At 37.9% G+C, this 27,962-nt stretch overlaps 1 protein-coding gene and 1 long non-coding RNA gene across 10 annotated transcripts in view; both read right to left on the bottom strand.

The window, feature by feature from the left end:
- Window positions 1-25,680, bottom strand: part of PPP1R21 (protein phosphatase 1 regulatory subunit 21) — a 31,977-nt gene extending 6,297 nt beyond the window's left edge. For 2 of the 9 annotated variants that reach the window (XR_014490986.1, XR_014490988.1), the window contains exons 1-20: window positions 25,349-25,470; window positions 24,359-24,427; window positions 23,145-23,291; window positions 22,876-22,977; window positions 21,187-21,351; window positions 20,801-20,859; window positions 13,918-14,012; window positions 13,591-13,643; window positions 12,559-12,708; window positions 10,327-10,428; window positions 10,155-10,243; window positions 8,733-8,869; window positions 7,969-8,061; window positions 7,359-7,486; window positions 6,500-6,652; window positions 4,335-4,427; window positions 2,641-2,889; window positions 1,895-1,930; window positions 1,261-1,377; window positions 650-879 (exon numbers count right to left, since the gene is read on the bottom strand). Coding sequence is in view for 6 of the 9 variants with exons in the window: in XM_083350720.1 (XP_083206846.1) it covers window positions 1,261-1,377; window positions 1,895-1,930; window positions 2,641-2,889; window positions 4,335-4,427; window positions 6,500-6,652; window positions 7,359-7,486; window positions 7,969-8,061; window positions 8,733-8,869; window positions 10,155-10,243; window positions 10,327-10,428; window positions 12,559-12,708; window positions 13,591-13,643; window positions 13,918-14,012; window positions 20,801-20,859; window positions 21,187-21,351; window positions 22,876-22,977; window positions 23,145-23,291; window positions 24,359-24,427; window positions 25,349-25,426 (2,115 nt within the window). In the remaining 3 variants the exon portion in view is untranslated. Of the gene's footprint in view, window positions 1-649; window positions 880-1,260; window positions 1,378-1,894; window positions 1,931-2,640; window positions 2,890-4,334; window positions 4,428-6,499; window positions 6,653-7,358; window positions 7,487-7,968; window positions 8,062-8,732; window positions 8,870-10,154; window positions 10,244-10,326; window positions 10,429-12,558; window positions 12,709-13,590; window positions 13,644-13,917; window positions 14,013-20,800; window positions 20,860-21,186; window positions 21,352-22,875; window positions 22,978-23,144; window positions 23,292-24,358; window positions 24,428-25,348; window positions 25,471-25,572 lie in introns of those variants that run through there. The other 7 variants (XR_014490987.1, XM_083350720.1, XM_083350721.1 and 4 more) reach the window with 6 other exon arrangements.
- Window positions 17,669-19,260, bottom strand: LOC310635349. Its single transcript, XR_014491390.1, has 2 exons — window positions 18,108-19,260; window positions 17,669-17,879 (listed from the first exon to the last, which is right to left on the bottom strand). It is a non-coding gene; the product is annotated as an uncharacterized lncRNA (long non-coding RNA).
- Window positions 25,681-27,962: the final 2,282 nt, after the last annotated feature.

The raw sequence follows: 27,962 nt of genomic DNA, 5'->3' as shown, positions 1-27,962 counted from the left end.
ACTGTGAGCATTCTAAATCAAGCGAAGTTCAAAAATGCCAGAGAATTCTTGGAGGCCTGGCACTCAGACACATCAGCTATCAACAGGCACATAGAGATAAACAACATCTACATACCATTCAAAAGAGACAATCAAAAAGCCCAAAAGAAAATAAAAAGATCAAAACACATCCTCACCAGCAATCACTACCCAAATAAACAGAGATTAAGTCCCCTTTTTACCATCCTAAAGTCCCTATTTGGGGTAGAAACAGGGCAACTGGATGGAGCTGAGCATTTACTCGCCCAATACCCATCCTGATGGCTATGCAGAGTTTGTTTTCTTTGTGCCCTAGGAGAGAAACATCATCTGCTACCTAAGATTGAATTCTCAGCCTTCAGATTTGGCCACATCACTCATATTAACACCAAGATTAACATTAGACCAAAATCAAATAAACAATACCCCAATCAAGAAACTATCAGCACAGACAAACAACCTAATGGTAAACAACAGCTAATCAAGGAACCACAAAGAAAGAACACTCCCACCAAGGAACCACAAAGAAAGAACACTCCCTTCTAACACTGATGTTAGCTAGTTTGTAATGAAACATCCTTAAGAAAACCACCAAGCTCAGAGAGCACCAAGGATCCCACAGTGACTTCACCTTGTAAAAGCTTCATGATCTTCCTTCTCAACTATTTACAGCCCAATACATTTCTTCATGTAACTCTACAGCTACACTGTCTATGGAGATTCTCGGTCATCCAGGTCACAGTTATCCGAAAGATACTTTTTCACGAGGCAACTGGACTTTCTTGTTTTTCTTTGAAGACGTTTCGCTTCACATCCAAGAAGCTTCTTCAGTCCACCATCCAGTCAGAGCTGAAGAAGCTTCTTGAGTGAGAAAAGAAACATCTGTAAATCTTTGGGACTACAGCTCCATTCTTTTGAGCATCTAAAGCACTTTATTTTACTTGCTTTTGCTGCTCTTTATAGTTGAAATTTCCTTCCCCAAATGCCCATGTAGCAACTTCCCTTTTCTCTGAAAATCCATTTGTTCTAGGTAATCTTTTACTTGCCCTCCTTGTCCTAATATTTCTTTATAGCAAAAGCAAATTATAGCACAAATAACTGAAACAATCACATCTTATTCTCCTACTTACCAGAAATAAATGGCAAGGAATTAGACAATGAAAAGACCTCTATAAGAAACAGAACATCTATAGTAACACTAAAGTCTGAATATACAGAGTAAGCAACTTATTGCTCATTTACCTCCGCATGAAAATGTACAGATTTGCTATCAGCAAGCTGCAGCTGAGATGTAAGCTCTATTATTCTTGCCATATAGTGGTTCTTTATCAAATCTTCCCTGGTATCAGCTTCTGGAACCTTCCAAGCAAGTATGTGGGGAAAATGTAAATGTTTATTCAAGTATGAAAAACATCACAAATCAAACATGTCTTCCACTGCACTGAATGCCTGTGAAAGCCATAACAAACAAACAAATTGTAGAGTTGAAAAAGTGCAAACAAAATTATGAAAAGATGGCAATAGTTCATTTATGAGGAAAGATTTTCTGGGCAAAAAAAGGTTGAGTGAAACGAGCACTCACTGAGATTTATAAAATATTATACAGAAAGTAGAACCTCAAATTAGCTGACTGGTGAAAGAAAATAATTTCTTCACATTGCACATAGTTAAAATATGGAATTTACTTTCTTGTATCTTTAAAGTTAGATAACAATGGAAGCTACCAGAAATAGTTGCAGAATTAGTATTAGTAAAACTAGAGGAACAAAAATAACTTCCATTCAACTACATTGAATTATTATTATTATTATTATTTTCATAATCCCAGTGGCATTATTTGATATACTAAATATATTATATAATATTAATATTGTACCTCTTCATTTCCAGTGGTCACTGTTAGCATTCCAATCTTTAAAAGAAATCAGGACAAGGTTAATTCAAAGTAGTAATTTATTCTTCTAAAATCATTTATATGCAGTAGAATTTACTCTTTCTTACTTTAGTAGAATCTTAAACAAAATATGTTCTAAATTTTAAAAGTATAAACATGCTTAGTTTTATCAATTTTAAAGGACATATTGAATATACAGTATGCTGAATTCCCTCCCATCAGAATCAATGGGGCTCAATAAGACTATGAAACATTAAAACCTGAGGTGCATTGAATTGTTTTCCTCAATACTGTATGTTAAAAATATTAAATCAGAATTGCAAGTGTATTATCACCTCACCGGTAACAAATGCTAAAAAAAGAAACTTTGAAGCACTAATAGATGTAATGCATCAAGTTACCAAGTTTCTAAAATATACAATTAAATAATCTCCCATTATTTATCACAGGAATGTCACGCTGCATAAAATTTGTTTAAGATAATGATGGATTAGCAGAAACGAAATCTGAACTGCTGATAAGAGAAGTGTACTTCTATTAGAAAAATACTGGCACACTGCCATACTACCCACTGAGCTATTTACATTAGTTAGCTATTGTCCCTTGATGTTCTTCCTCCTCTTCTGGTCTTCAACATTCTTTCAGAAGTACAATCCATTGTTTCATGATAAATATCCATGAAAAAAAACACGATATTTCACCACCTCAGTGGCAAGTAATACACTTACCAAACTTGTACTTTGAACTGGCTCTCTCAGTGCTTTTTCTGCACCATCATCCCTCTCTTGTTCCACTGCATTTAACACACAGGATTTTTCTGTGTTTGCTTCAATCAGCTGGTTGCCCACAGAAGTTTTGGCCTTTTCAGATACTTTTTTATTCTCTTTCTCTAGCTTAATTTTGGCTAGCTGGGCCTCCAGCATCCAATGCTCTTTTTCTTGTTCCAATTTTGCAATTTTTTCCAAACTCTGCTGGACCTGGGGAATAAGGAAAGTTATCATTTTGAAGCAAAATGATGCCTATTTAAGCTACACTGGGGGGGGGGGAATGCTGAAGTGAATTGCTTGAAAAATAATTCACATGGAACTGGTTGCAAGAGGAGGTTGGAGGAATAGAAGACACCAACATCTAACTTCAATATTTATTTATTTATTTATTTATTTATTTATTAGTTTTTATAAACCGCCCTTCTCCCGAGGGACTCGGGGCGGTGTACAGAGGAAGGAAGGTATACAGATGAACAATAAAAAGTAATAAAAACAATAGTGAAAACAAACTGGGACCCCAATTAACGCTATCATGCCAGGCCGGACTGCTGTCATGTGGTCTGCACACACCCAAGCGGTTTGCATTGAGAAGTATCTAGCAGATTTTTATGAAGCTGTAATGTTTTTTTAATTTTAAAATGTAAACATATGATGCTAACAAGTTGCACAGCTGTGCACACAAGCCACATAGATTCAACAGCAGAAGAAACAGATGCTTGTAATGGCAGATTAGATAACATTTTATAAATCACAACCAAAAAGACATTATTTGTTTTAAAAACTCTGAACAGTATGATTTAATTAAGATATGAGTACTTTAGTGTGATCTTTCCCCAACTATAACAAGTTTGGTTAATGGACTGTTCGCTCTAGATAATGTTTTGCAGCTGGGAAAAAGAGAATGTAAAGTTATTCTCCCAAAGCGCCAACAGGAAGTACATTCTGGATATATATTTCCGTTTACTAACTCCCTTTTTTAAATGAATCCTTCTGATTACTGTAAACTGAATTATACTTGAAACTAGAGTAGGATCGCATAAATAATATTAATTCTTTTAACTGCTGTCTACCAGTGAACTAAACACTTTTTACTTTGAAATAAATTTAAGAAGCTGGCTGGATATCATATAATAGTCCTAAAAACTACTAGTACCCATTTATACTACAGCCTAATTTCAGTTTCTTTCTTTCTTTCTTTCTTTCTTTCTTTCTTTCTTTCTTTCTTTCTTTCTTTCTTTCTTTCTTTCTCTTTCTTTCTTTCTTTCTTTCTCTCTCTCTTTCTTTTTCTTTTTCTCTCTCTCTCTCCCTCTCTCTCTCTCAAACACACACACATTTTATACAGATAGGGTAATATACATCAGCAGATAAGCAAAGTATAGCTCCAAGTATTATAAAATAGTGTTACTGGGTTTTTGCAGAGAAAACTAGTTTTGGGAGGAAAAGGTTATAAAATAACCTGTTTGCTCTAGTTCAGTGTTCTGTATTTGGACTGAACTTATACTACAGGAAAGTTCAAAAACCAAGTTTCATTCTCCCTTTATTATGGATGTCCATATTTAGATATCTGTGATAAATGAAGATGTCTCCCCAGTACAACTCCCAAACATGGTACATGTACTATACTTTGAAGGAGCTGCATACTGGATCATGAGTACCTGCTGTGCGAGTCCTTCTCTGCTCTCCGTGGAGCTCAGAAGAACCCTGCGATTGGCCAAAGCCTCTTCGTAAGGCACTGAATCAGGACAAGGCTGGAACCCAAAAAAAAATACATTTTAGTAAACTAGGCTAGGCCGGAATATCTTGTATTTTTCATCATCCTTCCCTTTGTTAACAAAAACACTTTCCAGATGCTAGGGCAGAGGTCTGTGGCATTATTCTTAGCATTCCAGAGTGGGAATTAGCAAAAATGACAAAGGAAAGCCTTTGCTTCTCCTGTGTATAAATCACACGTTCAATGCAATGATTTAAATCATGGGTTTTATTCTTGAGAAAGTTTCTGCTGAAAAAAAAATTGTTTGAAACTGCAGGAGATATAAACATAGCAAAGACTGCAAGAAATATTGGGAATAGGGGGAGGAGATTATGGCTGCGTGGGAAAAATGCAATAAATAACAGCTGGCCAGAGTGATAAAAGTCACAGATGAGAAATATTTTTTTCAGCTCTTTGCTACTGATAAACACAAATGAGAGGGTTACTCTTGCCAGTTTTCTCCATTCAGCTAAAAAGATAATATGAAAACAATGCTCATTAAATTAGTGTTTATATCAACTGAGCTTTTATATCCATTGTAGCACTTCACAAATAAAAAAAATGAGAATTCAAACTTAACAGGCTGAGGAGATACTGTATATGATTAGAGGTCTGAATCCTTCCTAATGCTTATATTCTTTGTTTGTGTGAAAAATTTTCTTCTCACCAATCTCCACTGTGATATATTGTTTTTGCTTCCCTTTTCCTTTTTATCACGATCTTTATACTGTAAACCCATCAGGCTGGACAGTCTTATTGTTTTAAGTGGTGCTATTTAAGCAGCTGAGAATCTTTACAGCGGAAGTAGTATAGGACAGAAATACTATGAACATAGTTTTTTTTTAAAAAAAAAAACACGTTTTAAATTAAAAATTGGATGTCTGTTTCAGTATCCAGCACATTATGTCCTAATAACAAACATGAATTTACAAATTATAAAATTAAGCATAATCCTGAAGTTATACTTTTGTATAGGTGCTCATCGGTCATCACTTGGAAGATAAATTGTCTTATCAGCTTTCTGCATACTCTACTGTACAACTATAAAAGGTTGTACTCCAGAACTTGAGATATGTAGAGTACAGCAGGTATAATATATTATGTGGAAGGAAGGTAAACAAATTTACACTGTGCAGGGAAAATCTGTTCATGGGGCTAATATAAATGAACACAACTGTAATTCTGGCTATCTGCAAACAAGAGAAAGCTTCTTTGAATTTCTCATTATTTTGCAGCCATTCGATGTTAAGAAGGGTTCCGCACAGCTAAGCAGAAATTAGTATATCGGAAATTTGTGGTTAGCACCAACTCTGCATACTATCTAAGAGGGAGGGGAAGAGATTTTGCCACATTACACTAAGCTTCAAAAATAGGAAGAAGTACATTTCCCTACAGCAGTAAGCCATAAAAATATTCAGGACATAGCACAGTGTCTTGTTGCTTTCTGCTCCTTCCTGAAGTTTGGCACAAGGTTTAGAGAAATCTTGTCAGAGTAAAAGACAAAAATATTGTTGTTGGTTATGGCAATTAAATAATGCACATAAATGTCAGGTATGAGAAGAGATACCCATGAACCTTATTGCTAACATAAACAGGTCCATCACTAAGAATCTGCTCCTTCTGCTGAAAATTAAACATGTAAGCCTTCTGCCAAGTGCCTCATTAATTCCCCATGGTTCTTCTTAATTTAAATCCTCAATTTGTCTCAATCCCCCTCTCAGCCCATATGGAAATCCCAGATATATTTTCCCCCAAACAGCCATAATATCTATCCCTAGGTTTCCCACTTCTTGGAATTCCTTTCAGATTCCCTCATAATATTTCACAGGCTAACAGCAGGAAGCCTATTACAACTCTCACGCTCATCCGTCAATTTTCAGCCTCTGCAATCCCTGAATTCAGCTTCAGACTAGCTAACAAACAACTGAGTGACAAAAATGGTTCCGTCTCTAACAAAGAACCTCTTCATAAGATGAAAATATTTCAGTCCCACATGAAAGGACTTTTTGAGCTCACCCAAGGAATCCAAGTTGGTGTTGGTATATCTACTGTACGTGAACAAGTACAAACCTTCTTCAGAAGTTTCATGTAGGCAGCTGCTTTCTTCTTATACTGAAGCATGCACTCAGCTGAGAGGGGGTTGATAAATGCCATTCCTCCTTTAGGTCCATAACTCAGTGATAGACTGAAACTATCTAAATTATTGCTGAAGAATGAAGCAATCTAGACATACAAAAACAGAGACATGGTATAGTGCACTGGTCTGCTTTGGATATAAAATTAAACCATGGTTTAACATAGGAGAAATAAACCATATGATAGTTTGTTCAAAAAAGATGATGGTGGCCAGTCACAAAACACCCAAATCCCAGAAGGCCAGTAGGGTGAGACGGCCACTGTCTCCTTTAAGATAACAGGATATGGACACACAAACACTGGGCAGCCACCTACCGCCCTTTTTTATATTTAAACTCCACAGGGCCTTTGAACTTCTGCAAAATATGTTAGGGGTTGACATTTTAATAATAAAAGTGGGGGCTGAAGGCATGTAAGTAAAATAAATGTGCAGAAGTCCCAGTCTAAATATATTGAACTTATATCCTACCTGGGTTTTTTTAAGGATTTACCTCATGAATAGTACTTTTTTAAAAAAGATAACACTGGTCACATTACAATATATCTGCTTTTCTTGATGCCTTAAATTTAGTGTCAGCTCCTGGTGACTGCCTGAACAAGTTACTGCAGTTTTCTTGGCAAGATTTTGGAAGTGGATTACCATTGTCTGCTTCTTCAGAGAAGTGACTGGCCCCCAGCTGTTTTTGTGCCTAAGGTGAGACTAGAACTCAAGGTCTCCCAGTTTCTAACCTGAAGCTTTCACCACTAACGGCTCTCCAGATAAGTCACCACTTGAGTTGAAAAGAAACTTTACCTTGCCTGTTGCATTAGTTAATGCCACCAGAGAGGATAAGATACAATCATTGGTGGTGATGAGCTTCTGAGTGGCTATAGGGAGCTCATGTTCCAAGGTAGCTTTTTGACTAAAGTGCTTGGAAATATCTAAAATCAAAAGGAATTAATATGTATCAGTTATACACATGGGTCACAGCACCTTTACCTGTTAAGATTTATATTCCATCTCAAGATAGTTCACATGGAATTTGTCTTCATTGTATTCCCAAAAAAATCCTGTCAACACACATAAATGAAGATGAACTGAAAATCTTTAAATTCTCAGTCTAAACTGTTACCCATTAGTTCTCCTTTGCCTTGAACTTCTCATTCTAATCGTTTGAAAATCTATTTCTCCTTGCTATTTCTACCTTTTACTTTTTTTTACTCAAAAAGTGTTTTTGCAAGAAGACATATCCTCCTCACCATTATGGAAACCAATAGCTTACATATGTTACTGTTCAGTAATCAGTTTTTTTTAACAGGATTGCCAGATAAAAAATTGCAATGTATTATAATCTCATTGCTTCCCTCACCTTCTCATTTCCTTGAATCAGGGTGAACTACACAGCAAGTTCAAATGGTCTCACCTTTCGTAACTTCATGAAATCCATTAAGAGATGAAGCAATGCGTGTGAACACAGAGCTGAAGTTCGTTCGAAGCAAGTGATCTGCTTTTGTGCCTAGATTGTATAAACAGTTATAAATTGAAACTTGGTGACAAATACAGCATTAAAAAAGCATGAAATAGGAAGAGAAACACAGAATAGTATTGGATAAACAAATCAAAGACCTCTTTTGAGATAAACGGCAGACCTAATTTGGTTCAACAGTGTAATCAATGAGCCCAGAAGGCTGCAACATCCAATTATAGTTTTTTTCTGCTTATTTATTACATTTGTACCAAGTTCAGATTTCTTCTTTTAAGCAGAATTAAGATGGCACAGAAAAACCAACTGAAAAATACTATGTGACATTACATTATAAAATAATTAAATTAAATGCATTTTTTTAAATTTTTGAATAATTGTCAGCACACAATAAAATCACTACCATTCAGATTAGCAGATAAAACAAAATTAGAAACACAAATCTGAGTGAGAACCTAAATTAGTAAAGTTTTAAATCACTCCTACTTTAAATAATTCAAATCATTTCATGGGATTGATTTCAATTATTTTCCTTCATCTATTACATGAGTTATTACAGTGAAAGATACAGATGAATAGGCCAGCTTCTTTGGGTCAATTAAGAGAATGACATGTAAATAATTCAGTATCTGTCTTCTTGAAGAAGTCACATTTCATACATCACACTGAATCCTGAACTGCTGTTGCCCAAAGCCCACACTTACTGGGTAAGGCTAGAAGACTAATGTATGTATGCAGCTTCTCAAAGATTGCCGTCAGCTTCTTCATATCATTTTGCAGGTTCATATTCATGGCTCTTAATGCAGCTGTGCAAAGAGAAGATTCACACTCTTCTTCCAAACTAGGAACATATGAATTTATGTTTTTGAGAGTGAGTATTATGATGGTACTTTGATACTTTTTTTAAAAAAAAGTATGAGGAAAATAAACATAAGAAGAGCCTGCTGGGTCAGGCTATAAAACCAATCTAGACCTGCATTCTGCATTGCACAGTGACAATTGCACAGATTTGGGCAGCATAAAGCCAGAAAGAGTAATAAATCCTTTCCACTGTCACTTTCGAACTAAGCATGCTGCTCCTCCTGATTCAGGAGACAGTAAACAATCATCAAAATTAGTAGTAATTGAAAGCTTGATCCTCCACTAAGTTTTTCAGTCCTTCATTCAAAATCACCCATATTGACTGTCATTAGCAGAAGTCCAAGCAGCAATTTCAATTAGATTAGATTAGATCTTAAGCCATTTTCATTCATTATTTTTATAAATAACCCAAGATGGCAAATATATCTAATACTCCCTCCTCCAGTTAATTATTAGTTTTTAATTATAATTTATAATTATAAATTATAAATAATTATGTGTGATAGGAAAATGAATTCCCTACTTGAGTCCTGAATCTTTCTGTATGAGGTTCAATGAATGACTAAAAATGCTACATTATCTAAGTCATGAATGATTTTATATGTTTCTATCTCATCTTCCCTTTCCATCTTCATTCAAGCTAAAAGAGCTTGAGTTTCTATAGTCTTTCTTTATGTTCCAGCCTCCTAATTATTTTTGATGCTTCATTTGTACAGTTTTAGCTCTGTAATATTGTTTTCAAGATGTGGTAGTAGCAACTGTACATAATACTGAAAGGATAGTTTCACCATCAATTATAAAAGGATAGGAAAGAAAGCCAGAGTGCATTAAGGTGCACTGAGGGCTCCCAACTGCTCACTATTGCAGCCTTCACCCACCTGACAAGTCTCCAGATGGAACTATGATTACCACGATACCCAACAATTACAGATACCATTACATCTGGAGAAAACAAGTTTGTGCTATTGTGTTGTTTTTTTTAAAAAAAATCCAATTTGCTATTATTTGCTATTATCCAATTTGCATGCTCTGACATGTTAGATTTTGATGGGTATTCAGGCATCACATTTCCTGCTTAATCTTCCTTATGACAGTTGACATTACTGTATAAGGGAGGAGCACAATCAAGTTTGCTTGTTTTCCTCTTGCCTTTCTCCTGAACTGGTGGGAAAAAGTTCTGAAAAGTGGCTTGTTTTCTATGTATCTTCTATTTATCTACCTAGTTCCAAATTGCTTGGGAGGAGGGGGGGAAACTCTGATAGTACCTTTTCAACTGATAAGGAAGAATCTTCCTGAGAAACCAGACATAAGATGTTAAGTAGTCAGAAAAAGTTTTTAATTCCGTTGTTGTTTCCTTGCAAGAAAAAAAGAAGAAGTTTTAGATATTTAGTACCAAGAACTTTAAACAGGGAACTATAGCAACAGAATAACTATTACCAGCACTGTGATGGTGTCTTCTGTGATGCTCTCAAACAAATGCAGAATTCCTTCCTCCATTGGGCGAATGTAGGATGCATTTTCATGAAGGTACTGTGAGAACTGAATGCAAAGAGATCTATCAGTGGTTTTAGCTGGCTGTTGTGATTCAGGGTCAGCCTGTGGGTTTGGCAGTTGGGTCGGACGACTCAGAGGAGATGGGGGGTGTTGAAGAGCTTGCTGAGGGGGTTGGAGAGCTTGCTGATGAGAGCCCTCAGCCAGGCCCCTCCCACCTGGTCACGACGGAGACCCAGCTGTGTGAGCCTGACAGCGTGGATGAAGATGACCCACAGCTGGCCCTGTTCAAGGACGCCCGACGCAAGAGGCAGTCAATCAGGAGTAAACAGAGGAAGGCAATGGGGCACCTCGGAAGGAGGCAGAGAGAAGCCACGCCCTAAACTGTATAAAAGGGGAATGCGTGGGAAGGCTGGTTTGCTGAAGGCAACCGCTTGAAAAGCTCCTGTTTCTTGGTTCGTGTCTTGTTTGTTTTTGTATCAATAAATTTGGCAGGCTTAATTCCAGCCTCTTGCCTTCTTGTAAAAGGGGTTGTCCCTGCCTTTTCTGCAGGGCCGGTTAGCAGGCTGGTACAGAACACTGGCATTATCGCAACATCATAGTTATATTTACCTTCAAGGGATAAGAGAAAGATTTTGCAGTTGATTTTATACTGCCACTTGGAATAGAGAGAAAGGAGAAAACAAACTTTTAAAGATATTAATGTGAACAGCTAATTTGCTCAGAAGCAATTTAAAAATTGAAGTTATTTATACAAAGGAGATATTTTAGAAAAGACTTATGTTGAAAGAAAATAATTACAGTCCTTTAAATATTACAGAGACTCATTGTTGCCAAATGGTTTAATGGTTCATTGATTAATTTGGTCAAACTACTGAAGGACAGATTTTAATTCTTCATCAATTACACAGCTTCAATGATTCCTAACTACAAATAGGCAACTCCCTCTACACACACCAGCACTTTTTCCTGATACAAAAAAAAAGCTTTGCATAGTTTGATTACTGTTTCATCAAATTTAACATTGTTTCTAGCAGAAGCCATCTTAATAGCTGAAGGGAGTCTAGAAGGCATTTCTCTTTCCCTCTTTATAATTTTTATTAAGTTCCCTTAAATAACACTTTTCTAAATGAAGCAAGTTCCAAATGTTCAGTGTCCCCTTGTTAAGAGAGTGACAAAACATCTTGAATATTAATAAACGCCCTTTTCTGGACCTCTGTTCACGTTCTGGGTAATCACATTCTTAAGTGAGCATCTTTTAGCATTCCATGAACAACAGCATTCTCAGTTATATAACCACAGGAAGTATGTGCCCTAAAATAGTCAATTTGGTGGCATTGTGTGCCAACAAACCATCCAAGGACATCTTAAAAGTAAATTTAAAACAAAATAATAAAGGAGTATGCATATTTAAAACTACAAGTGCAGGGAAAACTCAGAAATAAAATTCAAAAACAGAAGCCCTAAATCAGAAGATCCTGTACCAAAATATTATTGGATATATAATATTTTATGTGTGTGTGTGTGTGTGTGTGTGTGTGTGTGTGTGTGTGTGTGTGTGTATAAAGAGAGAGAGAGAGAGAGATATGTATGTATGTATATATATATGTGTGTGTGTCTGTGTGTGTCTATACACACACACACACATACATACACAGCAGTAAGCAGCCGCAGAAGTCAAGGAGTGGCACGACAGGTGTCGTGGCATGGGAGGCCTGGCTGTGGTGGTCCTAAGGTAAGACATTCTCTGCAATTAAGACCTAATGCCTCTTTTGGAGGCAAAAAAGTATATATAACACCAGGTCTTAATTTTGGGGAAACACGTTATATAAAACAAGAAGCTATCTTATATCGTCAGATTACTGATCCATTTGGCCAAGTATAGTATATAGTAGCTGGGAACAACATTTCGAGATCTTAAGCAGTTTTCCCTGCCATGTATTACTTTTTTCATTTGAAGATGCAATATAATCTGGAATCGCCAGACTAGAAATGAAGATATACTGACAAGAGATTAGAACAGCATATTTCACCCAATTCTGCATACTGAAGTTTTCACAAATGCAAAAGTTATTTTAACAGTTCTACTGTACTTGTCAAGCTGTAGAAAGCTTAAAAGTAGTATGTTATTATCAATTCATTATATCTAATGGTATAAAATTCCCCTAATAATCTTACCTTCTGATTTAATGGTGAAATGATATCTGTGGCAGAATCAATGGGGAAAATCTGAATTCGCTGCTCAGTATAGGTGTGGAAATTTAGGAGAGCTGTCACTAAATCCTGGATAAAGGCCAGAGCTTGACCAGCAAGATCACGAAGTTTCAACTGTAAAAGTATAGAGATCCAAGATACAACTCTATAAGAGCTTTTATGTAATAGTGCTCCCAATTGAAAAACAGAACCGCCAAGATGATATTTAAAAGATCAGATATGCAAAGGTTCAGTAGTACATATTGGCATTAAATGTAAGAGGCACACAAACAAAAAACACATCATATAAGTGACTTTGCTCTTCCACCCTTCTCTAACATCCCTTTTAAAGATACCATTTCTATGTTAGAGTAGATTGGGTTACATAAGGTTTCGCTGCAAAGGAATGGAGTTGTTCCCAAATGAGGTGGAACCGCAGCTGACATAAGAGCTTTGCAATTAATTTGAGATTGTTGTCTTACAACACTACACTCAATATCATATTTGCAAGATACAGGGCCTGTATTCAATTAAAAACAGCATCTAGCTAACCTTGATCTCAAAAATATAAGTAGCATGGACCTGATTAATATTCTGTTACGGTATCATAAGAAAAACCCAGAGATGTAGGATAGATTGGAAAGTTGAAAAAACATAATAGACAATGGTAATGCAAATAGATGTATCAATGTGACCACCAGAAATTGAATTCAGCTCAAGAACTTTCTATCTTTTCATGAAAATAGATCAATCTATTTGGGGGAAACAAATTCTGGCATTAAGTGGTCCTGTCCAGCATCACAAAACCAGTCCCCTTATTATCTCATTTAAAAGGAATCAAGCAGAGTTTCAGGACTCTCTTCTTTTTAAAAAATGTTTCTACTGTACAAGGTATTACCCAGAATCTGAAATCATTTAAACATACTTAATGGGGAACCAGCATCACATATGAGTGATTCACAAATGCTAAAGAAATGCACATTTCTTAATTTAGGCACCCTTAATTGTATTACTCACTTGCCTGCGTCGATTATGTAACGGCACATTCAGAGCATTATACTGGGTAGATCCTACAAAATAATCAATTCACATTATTAGATCAAATATATTTCCCCTGACAATCTTTTCAAAACTTTTTGTTAGTTCATAAGTCATCCAAGAATGGACAGTATCTTTACAACCTGTAACAGTAACCACATTTTAAAATGAAAATAAAATAAATATATAAATACATGTTAAACATATATTAAGTCAGAATAAGAAAAAAAATCTCAGCTTTTCAATTTTCTGCGATTTTTCCCCTTTATTCAACTGTAAATGCAATCAATTTAATTCAATACCTACTTGTATCATTGAAAGGGACTTTTTCACTTATAATCTGTAAAGACTCATCCAATCTGCTACTCAGGTCTCTATGTAGATGCTGTAGCTGTTGCTGGCTAGCAGACAAAAATAAGACAACATCAATATTTTATTTTTTGTTCATTTTCTTAAAAAGCTGATAAACAAAATAAAAAACTGCAATGCCAACATTACAATTAATCAAGAAAGCAAAACTTTTTTTATTAATATAATAGTCAGTGGTTTTTTTTTCTAAAAAAAAAGGTGCCGGAACTCTCATCTTGGCGGGCGCAGGAGGCGGGGGCATGGGGGGGTGTGCTGCAGTCACAGGTGCGAAGGGTGTTAGCGGCGGGCTCCCCTTCCTGGGGCTGGAGCCGGTGCAGCTGGTGCTGTGGGAGCAGCAGAGCCCACTCTATATGGCGGGGCTGCGCAATGCAGGCAGCGGAGGCAGTGCGGGCCAGGCGATGTTTTAATCTTATGATTTTAAAAATATATTTTTTCTATTATAAATTTCCCCAAACCTCGCCATGTGGATTGCATACAAATATTATATAATTGGTAAATAAAGGTAGAACATATGTTAAATATACATCAAATGATAATATGCTTCCCTACAAAGTCAATTCTTGCTCAATGACAGACCAAGGAGTTAACTCGGAAAGGCAAGAGGAAAATCTAAAAGAGGTCTGTGCAGCTCTTCAACATCTTCATCAACAATTTGGATGAGGGGATAGATGGGGAACTCATCAAATTTGCAGACAACACCAAGCTGGCAAGAATAGCCAAAACTCCAGAAGATAGGCTTAAGATACAGGAGGATCTGAACAAACTGGAACACTGGGTGCTATCTAACAAAGTGAAGTTCAATGGTAAAAAAAGTAAAGTTCTACATTTAGGCAAGAAAAACCAAATGTACAGGTATAGTATAGGTGGTACCTTGCTCAATAGTAGTAGCTGTGAGAGAGATCTCGGAGTCCTAGTGGACAATCACTTAAATATGAGCCAGCAGTATGCTACAGCTGCCAAAAAAGCCAACACAGTGCTAGGCTGCATTAACAGAGGGATAGAATCAAGATCATGTGAAGTACTAAGACCACTTTACAATGCCTTGGTAAGGCCACACCTGAAATATTGCGTCCAGTTTTGGTCACCACGATATAAAAAAGATGTTGAGACTCTAGAAAGAGTACAGAGAAGAGCAACAAAGATGATTGGGGGACTGGAGGCTAAAACATATAGGGAACAGTTGCTGGAATTCGGTATGTGTAGTTTAATGAAGAGAAGGGTTAGGGGTGACATGATAGTAGTGTTCCAATATCTCAGAGGCTGCCACAAAGAAAAGGGAGTCAAGCTATCCTCCAAAGTGCCTGAAGGCAGGACAGGAAGCAACGGATGGAAACTAGTCAAGGAGAGAAGCAACCTAGAACTAAGGAGAAACTTCCTCACAGTTAGAATAACTAACCAGTGGAAAAACCTGCCTCCAGAAGTGGTGAATGCTCCAACACTGGAAGTTTTTAAGAAGAGACTGGCCAGCCATTTGCCTGAAATGGTATAAGGTTTCCTGCCTGAGCAGAGGGTTGGACTAGATGACCTCCAAGATCCCTTCCAACTACTACTACTACTACTACTAATTATTATTATTATTATTATTATTATTATTATTATTATTATTATTATTATTATTATTATTATTATTATCTTGTAGAAAGGAAAGGCCCACACTGATAAATTAAAAATCTTTGTGGTCTGCAAAGGAAAGCTGGTGGGCTAATCAATGATTTGGTGACTAGAGGAGCATCTACAGTGTTGGAGCCTGTGGTCATGGTAAGCCATGGAGGCACTAGGCAACATGACTTTAAGGGCAGTGGTGGTGATTTTATTACTTTAAAAAAAAGTCTGTGCTCTCTCCAAGGGTGCTTGGTAGGCTGCATGTACAGGCCTGGTCTAGAATTTATTTTGGAGCATTCAACTATCTAGAGCAGGCATGTCAAACTCATTTTGTTTGAGGCAACTTTTTATAAAGGAATTGCCATTAATTTGTTTTAATAAAATAATTTAAATCAAATTTTCACTTGATTTCAAATTAAATGAATGAGATTTTTTTTGTACAATTGCCAAATGCAATAAACTGGTTTTAGGTATATGTTACTGGAAGGAAAAAGCAATCCCTGTTGCGTTACTGATCCCAGAGAAACATCTGCATGTATGCAGATATCCTTAGGGTGCCATAGTTATGGATGAGAAATATTGGTTGCAAAGTTGGCATTTCTGGATGTAATACAGATATTTTGGACTTATTTTTGTTTCTTTGCATGTTTGATATTTTTAAAAAGGCATATGCTACTGACTACGCTTATGCACATATGTAACATGATCACTGCTTGTCCAAAATTTTACTATACAGATAATACCCCCAAAAATTATTTTATTATTTTATTTTATTATTTTATTATTTTAGCCTTTTAATAAATGTTGTTAAATGTTAAGCTCACCAGGGTAAACATCACATATTGTTATGTATATACTAGGTTAATTATTTAAAGACTGAAGTGCAACATAACAAGATTCTAAATAATCTATTTTTCAAAACACACAACAGTCCAAACAGTAAAAGTAAAGTCCAAATTAAGGATATTTCATTCTTAAGAATTGTTTAGATTCAAAATAGTTTTCAAGAGTGTACAAAAGATACTATTTTTTTCTAGAATCAGCTAAATTAGACATATTACATTGAGAAAAATGTTTCTCATTTCTTTCCTGTTACCTTTGATTTCATTGCAGAGATGTTAACATAAGAAATACCGTATTTTTCAGACCATAAGACACACCTGACCATAAGACGCACCCAGTTTTTAAAGCAGGAAAACAAGAAAAAAAAATATTCTGAACCAAATAGTACCAGTATACTAAAACAGAGCTTTTCAACCTTTTCATCCATTGTACCACTTTTAGGACAAGGCAATGTCCGAGTACCACCAGTGGCCCAGCAAGGTGTCAAAAACTTGACACCCCCCCCCCAAAAAAAAGGAAAAAAAAATGATACAGGTAGTCCTCGACTTGCAATGATTCACTTAGTGACTGTTCAAAGTTACGACAGCACTGAAAAAATGACTTATGACCATTTTTCACACTTATGACCGTTGCAGCATCCCCAGGGTCATGTGATTTACATTTGGATGCTTGGCAATCGATTCATATTTATGATGGTCACATTGTTCCAGGGTCATGTGATCGCCTTTTGCAACCTTCTGACAAGCAAAGTTAGTGGGGAAACCAGATTCACATAACAATCATGTTACTAATTTAATTTCTCTCTCTCCTTCTCTTTCTCTCTCTCCCCCTCCCTCTTTCTCTCTCCTCTCTCTCCCTCTTTCTCTCCCTCTCCCTCTTTCTCTCCCTATTTTTCTCTTTCCATTTCTCCCTCTTTCTCTCTCTCCATTTCCCTCCCTTTCTTTCTCCTTCTCTCTCCCTCTCTCTCTCCCTATTTTTCTCTTTCCCTCTTTCTCCCTTTCTCTCTCTCCCTCTATTTCCCTCCCTCTTTTTTTCTCCTTGTCTCTCTCTCCCTTTCTCTCTCTCCCTTTCTTTATCTCCCTCTTTCCCTCTCCCTCTTTCTCTCTCCCTCTATTTCTCTCCCTTTCTTTCTCCTTCTCTTTCTCCCTTTCTCTCCCTCCCTATTTCTTTTTCCTTCTCTCTCCCCCTCTTTCTCTCCCTCCCTATTTCTTTCTCCTTCTCTCTCTCCCTCTCTTTCTCTCCCTCTCTCTCTCTATTTCTCTCCCTCCCTCTCCCATTGTCCCTTCCTTTTTTCCTTCCTTCCTTTCTTCCTTTCCTCCCTCTTTGTCCTTCCCTCTCCGCGTTAGAGCAGTACCCGTGGAGGCGGCCCTGCGGCCTGGCTTTCTCTTGCAGAAAGCAAGCTGAAACGGAGCGAGGGATATTGACAGGAACGCGAATTGGCTGATCTCACGCTCCTGCAATCTCCCTCGTTCGGTTTCAGCTTCCCTTGCTACAAGAGAAAGCAGGCTGAAACGGAACAAGGGAGATTGCAGCAGCGCGAGATCGGCCAATTCGTGTTCCTGGCAATCTCCCTCACTCCGTTTCAGCCTGCTTTCTCTTGTAGCAAGGGAAGCTGAAACCAAGCAAGGGAGATTGCAGGAGCGTGAGATCGGCGTTTCTCAGCACGTGCCGATTCGCGCTACTGGCAATCTCCCTTGCTTTCCACTTGCGGAGGTTGGGGCTGGCCATACGGATCACCTTCGGACCATAAGACGCATCCTCGTTTCCCCCCCCCCATCTTATGGTCTGAAAAATATGGTAGATTATTTTGTTATCTAATTTTACCTTCCAAAAGACAGAAGCAGATGAAAAATGTGAGGTTCTTTCCTATTGGCTTTTCTGAATTAGCTGTTTTAGATTCTAAAAGCTTAGTTCCTAAAGAAGTAATCCTGTAAATAATTTTAATGTCCTCCTCTAGTGCAGGCTCCTTTATGACTCAAGGACTTCAACTCCCAGAATTCCTGAGCCAGCATGGCTCAGCTTGGAAACCTCTCCCTTTCCCCTCAGCATGGCTGGCTCAGGATTTCTGGGAGTTGAAGTCATAAAAAAGAGCCAAGATTGCTTGCTTAGGAAAACCAATAAGGGAGCTGGGTTTTGTTTTTGTTTTTTGCAAAATAAAGGTTCCGGAACGCCGTTCTGAGCATTCTATGAGAAAAAAAGCCCTGATAATAGTAATTATTACTATAGTATTAGTATGTCATGGCCCCATTGGAGCCCGGTTTGAAGGAAGAGGAGTTGGAATCGGGACCACCCAATGATGACATGTCTCCCTTGGCAGGTTTTGAGAGGCTAGGCGCTGTGGACCATGTTGTCCCAGGCCCCTCAGGCATTGGGGGAGGTGGCCGACCAGAGAGCTGCCTGCCCTCACACAGAGGATTGGCTGTTGACAGGCAGTGAGGCTGATAGGCAGCAGATCCCCTCTAATGAGAAAGAGCTACCTCCCTCACTCAATCCAAGGGCACAGAGAGGGAGCATAGGCAAGCTTAGAGAAGGGTTGTAAGGCTACTCATAAGAAGGTCACCCACCCCTCCTCACAAGGAACACCTGGAGTGGATTGATTTAAGGAGAAGCCATGGGGAGTTCTCTTTGCCAGGAACAATTTTGATGTTTTAGCTTATACTCCCCCAGTTTTGCCTTGTGCCTTTCGCCTTTTGCTTTGCCTAACCTTGAGGACTGCCTTCTGCCTTTTGTCTTGTACCTTGCCCTTGCCTGAGGACTGATTTTTTGCCCTTTGCTTAGCTTTCCCTTAAGAACTGCCTTTTGCCTTGTACTTTGTCTTTGCCCTGAGGACTGCCATTTGTCTTGTGCCTTCACTTTGCCTTGTGGACTCGCTTAGCCTGGTGGACTGGACTTGAAACCCTGGACCTTGCCCTGTAATCATGCTCCTACTCTGTGGTCTTTCTTTGTAATATACGGGCTGCCTTCAGGGTAGCATGGGATGGAACCTTGCTGGTCATTGGAGGGCCGTCTGTTGGAACATTTACTGAGACCAATAAAGGACTTTCTAGAGGACTGCCTTGCTTTGACCACCTGGCTCATAACATAGTAAAGGTAAAGGTTCCCCCACACATGCGTGCTAGTCGTTTCCAACTCTAGGGGGCGGTGCTCATCTCCGTTTCAAAGCTGAAGAGCCATCGCTTGTCCGAGGACGTCTCCATGGTCATGTGGCCGGCTTGACTAGACGCCAAAGGAGCATGGAACTCTGTTACCTTCCCACCATAGTGGTCCCTATTTTTCTACTTGCATTTTTACTTGCTTTCGAACTGCTGGGTTGGCAGGAGCTGGGACGAGTAACAGGCACTTACTCTGTTACGCGGCACTCGGGATTCGACCCACCAAACTGCCGACCATCTGATCGACAAGCTCAGCGTCCTAACCCACTGAGCCACCGCGTCCCTTATTATTAATACATGTTATCCTTGACTTACAACAGTTCATTTAGTGACTGTTCAAAGTTACAACAGCACTGAAAAAGTGACTTATGATCATTTCTCACACTTTTGACCATTGTAGCAACTGTCTCATAGTTATGATGGTTGCAGTGTCCCGTGGTCATGTGATCACCTTTTGCGACCATCTGACAAGCAAAGTCAATGGGGAAGCCAGATTCATTTAATAACGGTGTTACCAAGTTAACAACTGCAATGATTCACTTAACAACTGTGGCAAGAAAGGTCATAAAATGGGGCAAAACTCACTTAACTGTCTCGCTTAGCAACAGAAATGTTGGGTTCAATTTTGGTTATATGTTGAGGACTACCTGTATTAGCAGTGCAACAATACTCCTGCATTAATTACAAATATTTGCATCTCCCTAGCAATTAGAATATTCGAGAACATTATAACAGTACTTTTCAATCATTTGTTTATATTACTGTAAAACCAATGATTAAGCCCTTAAATCAAAGTGACTTTTCACCAATTTAACTGTTTGTTTTGTTTTTAGAAGTAAAAATATTACATGCCAATCATAATTACAATGACAAAAAAAGATTCAACAGTAACTTGAGCATCTGAATGCAAAAATCAGTATTTTAAGTGTATATTATTTTTACATACTCTGATTTAGCAGTAGATTTTTTGTGTGATTCATGAGGTCAATGCATACACTCACCCACCCCAAAAATCTGACATCTTACAAAGGACTAAAAGGCAGTTACAGTAAAAGGTATATATATACAAAGTTTTAAAACTAACATTAATATATAATTTGGTATGCATTTAAGTTTGATGTTGGTGCTTGATGATCAAGGAGATAATAATCAGTAATTTAATTAAAAATAACTTTCTATCGGTAGACATCAATAGTATTTAATCTTCAATATCAAAAGCATACCACTCTTCTGTTCGAACTCTGCAGTCCTTGGCTTCCTTCTCTAGGCTTTGAGATTTGATCTAAAAGAAAAGGCAAAAGAAAGATCAGAACTGACAGAATGCATTTGCACAATCAATTCTATTCCAAGATCAGAAATCATCATCAAAGAGCACTGTATACTAAAAAAAATCTAAACTATCAACAATTTTTTTTAGGAAACTAGACAACTAAAAATGTTATAGAACTAGACAAATGAAGAAGCAAAATAGCTGCATGCAAGGGTGCAAGATTCATTCTGGTCCTATCTTAAATTTAAAACTTACAATTCTCAAACTGCCACTGCTTAAATCAAATAAGCCCCAAAAGAGCAGAGTTCTACAATAGGGCATGTACAGCTTTAAACTTACGTCTAACTTGGCTTTATCATTTTGCAGCTTTTCTATTGTATCCATGTACTTCCTAGTAAGGCCATCTACCACAGCTTGATGCTGTGCAGTCTCCATCTCTAAAACTTCAAGTCTGCTTCTCAGCTCACCTTCTAAGCGCTTATGTTGCTCATCTGCCTCAAAGAACTGAAATCAGAAGGGCAGAAAAGTTATCACAGATGACACAAAACTCCATCAATAGCTGCCAAGATAGATAAACTGTATAATAATTAATAAATGTTGGAAATGCCATGAAGCAGAAGGAATAGTTTAGTATATATGGTATATGTTTTTTTAAAAAAAACTTTAAAATTATTGGAAAGAAATATTCAAAGAATTTTAGAAATCAAATCTGAAATGAAACCACAATTGTGCTTACTAGGCATAATTCCAAAACATATTAAAACAAATGGTAATTTGCCTATTTAGTATTTCTCAGAAGTTATATGTTTCCAAGATGCTCTGTTACTCCTACAGGTAGTTCTCAGTTAACAACAGCTGGGCCCAGAATTTCCATTGCTAAGTGACATGGTTGTAAAGTGCAACATCATGTGACCATGCTCCTTAGCAACAGCAATTCTGGCACTTCTGATTGACATTGTTAAATAAATCCTGCAACATTATTAAGTGCAATGTCAGATCAGCATTTCCATTGATTTTGCTTGTCAGAATCAAAAGTGAAGGTTGCTAACAATGATCACATGCCCATGAGATGCTATAATATCGGAATTGTAAGCTAGTTACCGAAGCCCTAAACTGTGATCATGTGCCTGTGACCATCATAACTGCAAGCCAGTTATGATGGTCAGAGTCACATGATCACAATTTAGGGATTCTGCAAGTCAGTTGCCAAGCATCCAAATCACAATCTCATGACTGCAGGGACATTGTGACGACTGAAACATCAAGGACTGGTTATAAGTACCATTCATTCAGCGCCATCATAACTAGAATAGGTTACTGAACAAATGGTTTTTAAGTGAGGACCACCTGCACTGACTCAAGCCTACTCATTTCATAACATAGTTATGGAATTGAATCAAATTGCTATCTTTGCCTAAGCTCTCCTTATGACATAACAACTACGGTATATTCAAGTTCTTGTTCTAATTACTTTATTTTAAGGATGGAGAAACATTAACCCACAAGTCTAAACAGGCTTGCAAGACCATTTGTCCAGCCTCTGGGTTAAGGTTTTTATTTAATTTATATGCAGCCCATCTTGCTGTCATGTAACGCAATTGAGGTTATTTTTTTTCCCCCAAATCCACTTATTTCAGAAAGATAGCACTAGAAGACATATTTCCTGGGCCTGGAAAAACATATTTCTGGTACCTTGCTAAAATCAACAAGAAGATAAACTAGTTATAAACTTTATAAACTTGGCCCCACTTACAATAATATTACTCAGACCAGGTATGAATGACTGGGGAGAGATACAACCTTTGCACCCAATTATGCCCCATTTTCCTTATTAATTTGTGTCAAGAATATAAGTGTTTGGATGATGTATTAAACCAGGGGTGTCAAACTGCCGGCCCATAGGCCAGATGCGTCATCCAGAAGCCGCGCCCACCCCATTGCTGGCAATGGCAAAACTCTCCCGATATGTTGCACGATGTCACGTGAAGTCGCGAGCGTGACATGTCTGTATTAAACAAAGCTACATACCTGAATATGTAACCGCTCATTTTCTTCTATCTTTTTTTGAAGATCTTCACCAAAGACATTTTTTTGTTCTTGACTCAACTGAGATACGGAGTCACCACTTTTCTAATCAAAATAAAATATGCTTGTTTGCTAAAGGCACTTTTCACATCATTATTTCCATGAATTTTTAGAATAAAATGATTAGTTTAAGAATTTTAATGTGGGGAAATTCTTAACTATTTGTATTACGACATTTATAGAATATTCTAGAAAACCAGCTTGCTACCTACCTTATTCTTCTTGCCTTTAGATTCATTTAATGCAAGTTCATCTTGAAGAAGCTCTACCCTCTTGGCCAACTGCTGATTTCGAAAAGTCAAACTATCCATTTCCTGTTGCAGCTTCCTGAGTGATTGGTCTTTCATTTTCATTTGTTCCTGTATTAAGATCAAATGTTTCCTCACACTGAGTTCTACCATGGATTGATTTTAACAATTCCTTGTCATATCCAATATCTTCAAAACACCATAGAAAATCATGGTGTTTTATCTAAGATTACTAAACCCAATTAAGTTGGGGTCCCTAACTCCCAGTCTGCGACTGGTACCAGGCCGCGGCATGCCAGCAATTGGTCCGCACAAAGCCCCATCCATGGGATGCAGGCAGCACATAAAACCACACATTTTCCGGTCCGTGGAAAAACCTTTCTTCACGGAACCAGTCCCTGGTGCCCAAAAGGTTGGGGACCTCTGAATTAAGTGATGTACTCATCATTACTGTGTGGAACTAAAGTATCAAAATAATGTTTATTTGATAGATATAAAATATATTCATTGCATAAATAGGCTGCCTTTCTTTTTTAAAAAACCAATGTGACTTATAAGGGAATGTCTGCCTAATGTTGTCCCCATAACAAGTCTATGAGGCAGATTGAAATAAATGAGCATGACTGGTCTGTAAACTCTTCATCAAATATGGATTTGAATCTTGGAATTCTTGCTTAAGGCTAATACTACATTACACTGACACTCTTACTACTGATACTTTGGTGGGAGTTTTAAAAAATAAACTTTCAATAAGTTTCATGTATCAACTGAAAACAAACTTAAGATCAACAAATGAAAATGATGCTTCTATGTGGAAATTTAAGAGAAGATTTGAGCACTGTTTTGACTGCTGTCAATTCTGTGACAGACTTTCAAAAAATCAAAATGTGATTTTTGCCCTTCCCAATGTAAATGACAGTTAGCAATTCTCTCTCATGGATTAGCTTTCACTATAAACCTATTCTGCTACAAGCAGTCAAGAGGTCTTACACAAAGAAATGGTGACAGATTTCATAAAGATTAAACTAAAACTCTGATACAATTTATTTTTAAGCTGAAAGAATATTTCTCACATTATACACCAGCTAATTCAGAATCATGATAGACTGTGGCCAGCCCTATTGAGAAATGTTTTTTTAATCAAGCTATTATTCACTTCAGTATTTTAAGCTATATACCTTTAGAGCTGTTGAGTTTGCTTGTTCATCCATAACACCCTTTTTCAATACTTGATTCTGAGCTCGAAGCTGCAAAACAGAGTGAGAAATGATTAACTCAACTATGAAGCAATATGGTCTTTGACATCCTTTAGGAAAATATTAAACACTTTTGGAAAAATACAGATACCCAAGACAGGCAAAAATATTCCAACACAAATTTAAGCTTTGGAAACTTTAATTATCAGTATAAATGTTTCATGGCTACTGTATACCTATAGCTACAAAATATCTGAGAATAATCTTTACAAAGAATTGAGTAACATTGGTCCAAAGAGTATCTCAGTAAAGAAGCAATGTTGAAGTAAAAGGATTCCAGAGTTCTTGAAATATAACACAAGGAGCAATGATTAATCAATATAAGCATGCACATTCTTTTAATATTATATTTATAGCCCACCTTTGTTTTTTTACAAAGGTTAAAGTATAAAGCTCTTACCTTCAATTTCCCCCCAAAAAACCACCATGTGAGTTGGTTTGGGCTGAGAGACTGCCACAGAGTCTCCTAGCCAGCTTTCCAGAGAGGACCAGAATTTATGGTCTCACCAACTTTTATCCTTAATCACTACACCAAGCAAGCTCACAATATAAGAGACTGGATTAAAAAATTTAATTTAAAAAAATCACATATTAACATTTACATTAATGTTGTACCCTCAATAAAATGCTACATTTATTTGTAATTTTAACACAAGTTAGTTGCTGGCTCTTTCTTACAATACAGTATTAATGCTCTTCAAATCTTTCTTTCCTAATTCCCCTCATGCTCATGTGAGCAGCAGGTTATACTGTATATATATATACGATCCCAGCCTTCCCTAAACAGGAATGAAGGTGGGATGCTGGAGCTGAGGACAGAAAGGCTGAAGCAGATAAGAAATCCTCAGGCTAGAATTTTTCATACTAGTTGCTACCTCAATTGATTTAAAACATCAGGGAGTGAATGCATACAAACGAACTCGGTAAAGAACTGCGTTTCCTTCCTCCACTTAAACAAGAGGCAGAGGAGACAAAGATATGCCAGCTCATAATTTCAAACAGAAGAGAATGGCATCAAATCTTTCTTGATACCTAGAAACGATAAAAGGGGACACAATGGGGGCTGAAACCAATGGAGGCGGGCCGGCATTTTTCAGGTCTCGTACTCAAGGGTCTCGGTTGGCACGTGCCAGTACCTTGGAATATTCCTGCGCTAGTTTCTGGTACTTCCCTTGCAGCTCGGTCGCTGCCGCCATGACGGACCCGGCGTACGAGAAGCCGCTACCCGGAAAGCGCCCCTTCGTCTGCTCCAACCATTGTGGGAGACGTACTTCCGGGTGTGGGCGGAGCGAACGTCAAGCATCACCCACCGCCGACCCCGCCTAGCACAGTTCGGCCGTCCACCATCTTCTTAAGCAGCTTTTAGTTCAGGAGCTGATCTGACTTAGCGCGAAGGGGCGGGAACTGAAAATGGCCCCACCCCGTTTTTGCGGGAAAGGAAACGGGGACGACGGACGGAAGGTGGGGAGGGGTGAGATGCGCGAATGCGGGCTAGTTGCTCGTTACAATGGCGGTCGGGGGAGGTGTTTCTCTGTTTTGGCCAGTTTTGAGGCGGTTCCCTGCTGTTCAGTTTAGCATTTTCGTGGCAGTCGCCGGGTTTTTTTTTCAAACAACAAAAAACGGGATTATGTTCTTGTGTGTCTACGGGAGCTTTAATTAATAAAGCTTAATAAACGTTACTTAGAAAATTTTTAAAATTGTTAAAACCCACTCATTTTAAGCGTATAAGGTCTGGGCGATGAACATAACTAATTACAATAATTCAATGCAGGGAAAAGAAACCGAAGCGTTGCTTAGCAATGTATATTGGGGTTCCCCTGACATCTTAGTTCTAATGCATGGGGGAAAAATCCGGGTTTTAGTAGCCTTCCAGAAGATTGGCACCATCCGAATCTCGGGGGCAGAGGCTGTTTCATAGGGAAGTTGCTTTGACAGAGAAGATAGGCATCCTTCTCTCTTCAAGATGGCATTTGATAGAGGGATTTTGGAGCATGCCTGTCCCCAGGGATCTGGTGAAATCTAGGACCCCACAAGTACATTGGCATATGCCATATAAGACTGTAAAAGTAATAACTAGTACTTTGGGTTGAACTAAAAATATACTGGAAGCCAGTGCAATTTGTGCGACTGTGTTGTACTGACAAACTTTGGAGCACCCAAAATTGGGATATTACTGCTTTTCTGCACCAGTTGAAATCTCTTGAATGATCTTCAAAGGCAGCCCACATGTAGAGCATGTTGCAGTAATCCAACTGGAAAATGACTAAGGGTGGGTCCAAGAGTTGGCACAACTGAGGCATAAGATGAATCTATGCAAAGACTCCCTAGCTGCAGATGTTAATTGCTCTTTCAGCAAGAGCCATAAGTTTAAGAGGACCCCAAATTATACACTTTGTCTAGTGCAGTGCTATCCCATGTACAGTTAAACCCATAGCCATTTAGCCCTTAGCAACGGTCAGCAGCACTGGAGCAGGCAACCGTGGTGAGACCTGGAAGTGTTAGAGACACTTGGCAGTGTCTGCAGTGGATTTTATTGATTTCCTTAAAAAAAACAACAGTGGATCATAAATGGCTGATGTAGATATTAAATGGGAATCAGAGAATATTGTGATATCAAAAGCTGCAGAGAAATAAAAAAGATGGTTCAATAGTTTCCTCAAAATCTTCAATCATAATTACAAAGGTTTGCCATCAGAAATAATAATATGCTATGTGATAATGTAATTATATCTTCTCCATCACAATTATTGCATCAGCAGAATGCCCCATCAGCGTTTTTAAGAGTTTCATGAGAGGCAAGAAGCAAAAGGATCTTTGTGCAGGACTCTGAAATCTTGGGATGGGATTTTGCAGCTGAAATTACTCAGATTTGTTCTGGCTGGACATCATGTGGGTGGGGTCAGAAGACCGATTGGTCTTGTGTTGTTACCAGGGTTCATTTCAGCTTGTTGAATCCAAGGAATAGATAGGATGATCTGTCATGTGGATTACATTCCTGTCCTATCTGGTCCCTTCAGAAGCATGGAGTTACAATATAAATAACAGGAAGTGATTTTGTGTGCCCCCTTGAAGGAGCAGAGGTGCATCCATCCCTTCCTGAGGACATCCCCTATTGTAGCCAATGTAGAGTTTCCAAGTTTTCCTTTTTTAGGGAAGTTTGTTGAAAGAGAACCACAAATAGGGAGCACATTGGTTGAAGCAAATAGATTCTTCCTAGTTGGAATCCAGGCATGAGCAGAACTGTCTTGGTTCCCCTGCTTGATGACCTTCATTGTGATATTCAATTACAATTAGTGGACAACACAAGTTATTAGGGATGGAAAAGAGATTGTCCAGACAGCTATTCACTTGTGTGGCACTGCAGAGTTTGTTGTTTTCCCTTTTGACTTTTAGTATTTGTATGAAACCATAAGGAGAAATTTAAGGAGAGGTATTATTAGTATGTGGATAATACCCTGCTTTATATTACCATTCTATTTAATTATTTTATAAATAATTTTTGGCAGAAAGAAAGAAAAAAAGGAGA

This window comes from Vipera ursinii, assembly GCF_947247035.1.
Source record: "Vipera ursinii genome assembly, chromosome: 1".
Classification (NCBI taxonomy): Eukaryota; Metazoa; Chordata; class Lepidosauria; order Squamata; family Viperidae; genus Vipera; species Vipera ursinii.
This window is presented reverse-complemented; position numbering and strand designations above follow the sequence as displayed.